The sequence below is a fragment of the Dichomitus squalens genome, assembly GCF_000275845.1.
Source record: "Dichomitus squalens LYAD-421 SS1 unplaced genomic scaffold DICSQscaffold_48, whole genome shotgun sequence".
NCBI lineage: Eukaryota > Fungi > Basidiomycota > Agaricomycetes > Polyporales > Polyporaceae > Dichomitus > Dichomitus squalens.
In genome coordinates, this window is record NW_006766930.1 from 65,901 (window position 1) to 68,608 (window position 2,708).

At 67.7% G+C, this 2,708-nt stretch overlaps 1 protein-coding gene across 1 annotated transcript; it reads left to right on the plus strand.

Moving 5' to 3' along the window:
- The first annotated feature begins 97 nt into the window (after window positions 1-97).
- DICSQDRAFT_157134 (uncharacterized protein) lies at window positions 98-693 on the plus strand. The gene has a single exon (XM_007369375.1). The coding sequence runs from the start codon at window positions 220-222 to the stop codon at window positions 502-504; it is 285 nt and encodes a 94-aa protein (XP_007369437.1). The 5' UTR covers window positions 98-219; the 3' UTR covers window positions 505-693.
- The last annotated feature ends 2,015 nt before the right edge of the window (window positions 694-2,708 follow it).

Below are 2,708 nucleotides of genomic sequence, written 5' to 3' on the forward strand. Positions count from 1 at the left end.
TACTTTGACCCGCCCCCGAGCGAGCAGCGCACATGGGTCCATAGGTACAGCTACACCATTGGATCGCCCGAGGAGTGCGTACACACGCTCCTGGCCCAGCTCAGTCTACGAAGCGTCTCGGGCTGCACAGTGGCACGCGTGCGCGAGGGCCCGCATAATACCCTGGACGTCCGCCCTGCTGGCGGAAATGGAGGATTTAGCAGCACCCTGAACCTAGTCATGACGTCGAACACGCACGGACAGCCTGCCCTGCACACAATGACTGTGACCATCGGGGCGAGCGTGCGTTCTCGGGCAGCCGGCAGCCTGGCCTGGAGGACACCTTCCTTCCCTCAGACCACGTCAGAATCTACCGTAATGCCCGCCTTCCGGGCGAGCACCCCAAGACGAGCACCCACCACACACTGCGCCCTACCCGGGCTGAGGTGTGCCCACCCGCCTGCGCACTCGGGAGCGAACAGCACGACCGCGTGCGCGGCGAAGCCAAGTACTGGCACGGACTAGGTTACCCAATAAGCGCGGGGCGCGTGCGATCGGTATGCCGGGGCGGAGCAGACGCTTCTGCCGCATACTGTGCTGTTGGGGCGACGCTTCGCGCTGCGAATCGACGCGCTGCGAACCGCGGGCAGGGTTCGTACGGCACTCGATGCTTCGCGGGTGCGGCTAGTGCGGCGCTTCGCGCAGGATATGAATATGGATGTCGATGGAGGATGGATGGGGAGCGGGGACAGTTCGTCTTTTGGCATGGTCCAGGCGCGTCCGGAGGTTCTGGCAGAGTCGGCTGCGTTCGGTTGGGCAAATTAGCGGTCGAGGACCTGGGGAGACGGGATGGACGGTGGACGGTAGCGGCAGTGGACGTGCCCGCGGATGACGGAGGCTCGCCTGGCTCGTTCGGAACGTGGGGCGTGAGCTGGGCAGGGGGTAAGCGCCGTAGCTGGCCCTCGAGGCCTCGAGGTCAAAGAGCCCAGATAGCGGTGATGGGCCTGGGTCTTTCGCAAAGCGTCCACGCGGGGGGATTGTGGACGCGGTACTATGCAGGTACGGAGCGAGGAATGCTTGCTGAGGGACATGGCGTCTTGGCGTGAGTTAGCCACGTGGGTCGTTCAACCATCGCCGGAAGCAAGGACGACGATAGTACTGAATGGAGCTGCCAGGGCAGTACATGTCGGCTGCCTGATTGAGCGTCGAGGAAGGACGAGGGACGCGGGGCGAGTTGACGGTGTGTGTCGGTGCGTCGAACCCCCGTTCGCGGCGATCGCGTCTGGCAGGCGTACGCACGGCGCAAAAGAGGGACCACCGCCGAGGGACCACCGCCGAGGGACCACCGCCGAAGGACCACCGCCGAAGGACCACCGCCGAAGGACCACGGCCTGACGACGACGATGGCCCGTCCGCATTGCAGGACGGCCGCTGTCTCGCGCGAGCACGGGTGCAGAACGAGCCCGAGGGGCCTAAGGCGGGCGGGCGGAAGACGCGGCGGGCGCAATACGAAGCGGGAGCCTGGGGCACGGCGAGTCGGCGCAGGGCACGCAGGCTTGGGGCTTCAGGCGCGCCGCTTCTCGAGGTGATTTGCATCATATGGATCGAAGCGGGCCGCCTGACCCCGACATCTGCGGGCAGGCGGGCGGGCGGAGTCCCATTCGGGTTCTCGAGCGTGCTCTGCGCGGGCGCGGTCGTGTCTTGTACGTACGAGCGTGCTGATTCGCCGCGCGCATCGACGGCTGGCTGGCTACGTGCTCCTGCTCCGTCAGCCCAGTCCAGTCCAGTCCCGCGAAGCCATGCCCTCGCGCGGCCCAAGAGCGTCTTCGCTTCACACTGGCCCCCAGCTGCCCTGGTGCTCTGCAGGCTACAGTCCGGCTTCTTGATACGGATCGGCAGCCCACGTCCCAGCGAAATGCCGGCCGAGAACAGGCGGGGGGAGGAGGGGTGGTGAGGGTGGGCGCGAGGAGCTCGCGATCACGGTGAGGACGACAAGGTTCGGATCCCGCGACGGGCGCTGGGAGTGCGACTTGCGGGATAAGGAAGTCGGCCCTACCGGGCTGAAGTGGGTGCCGTCCCCAGCTGGCAGCGCCCCCTTCCCCTGGATAGCGCTCGCAGGCTCGAACGCAAAATCCTAATTGGCAACGGCGTATTGACGGTGCTGAGATGCGCCGTGGAGGAGACGGCCTGGCGGCGCTGCGCTGCGCTGCTTTAAACGGGACAGGACACTGGCACCCGCCGCCACGGACAGACGACGTCCCGTAGAACGCGCTCTAATAGCATGTGGCAACGGCCTGAGGAAGCGTAGCGAGCACACGCGAGCCGCCTCACCTCTCCCGCTGCGTTCGCTCGTGGCTGCCCGCCATCGCGCCCGTAGGCGAAGAAGCACTGGTCGGCGCAGGCGACGCAGACACGCGAGCCGCCCTGCCCACACCCGCAGCAGCGGAAAGGGCCGCTGCAGCTGCGCGAGCGCGCCTTGTTTGGTCAAAGGGCGGGGGCGACGGCGACAGAGCAGAGCAGAGCAGAGCGCAAAGTGTGCCACCAGCGTGCGGCACGCGGCGGCGTGCTGCGGGCGCGCAGATTCGCGGCACCCGTCCGTCCGTCAGGGACGCGCCCTGCCGTCAGAACATACGCCCGCCGCCGGGATTGCGCGAAGGTGTGGTTGTGGTGCCCCCCCCCCCCCCCCCGCCCCGCGCGCGCGCGCGCGCGCGCGCGCGCGCGCGCGCGCG

Coding starts and splice junctions, on each gene's coding strand:
- DICSQDRAFT_157134 (XM_007369375.1), top strand. CDS start 220: ATGACGTCGAACACGCACGGACAGCCTGCCCTGCACACAATGACTGTG.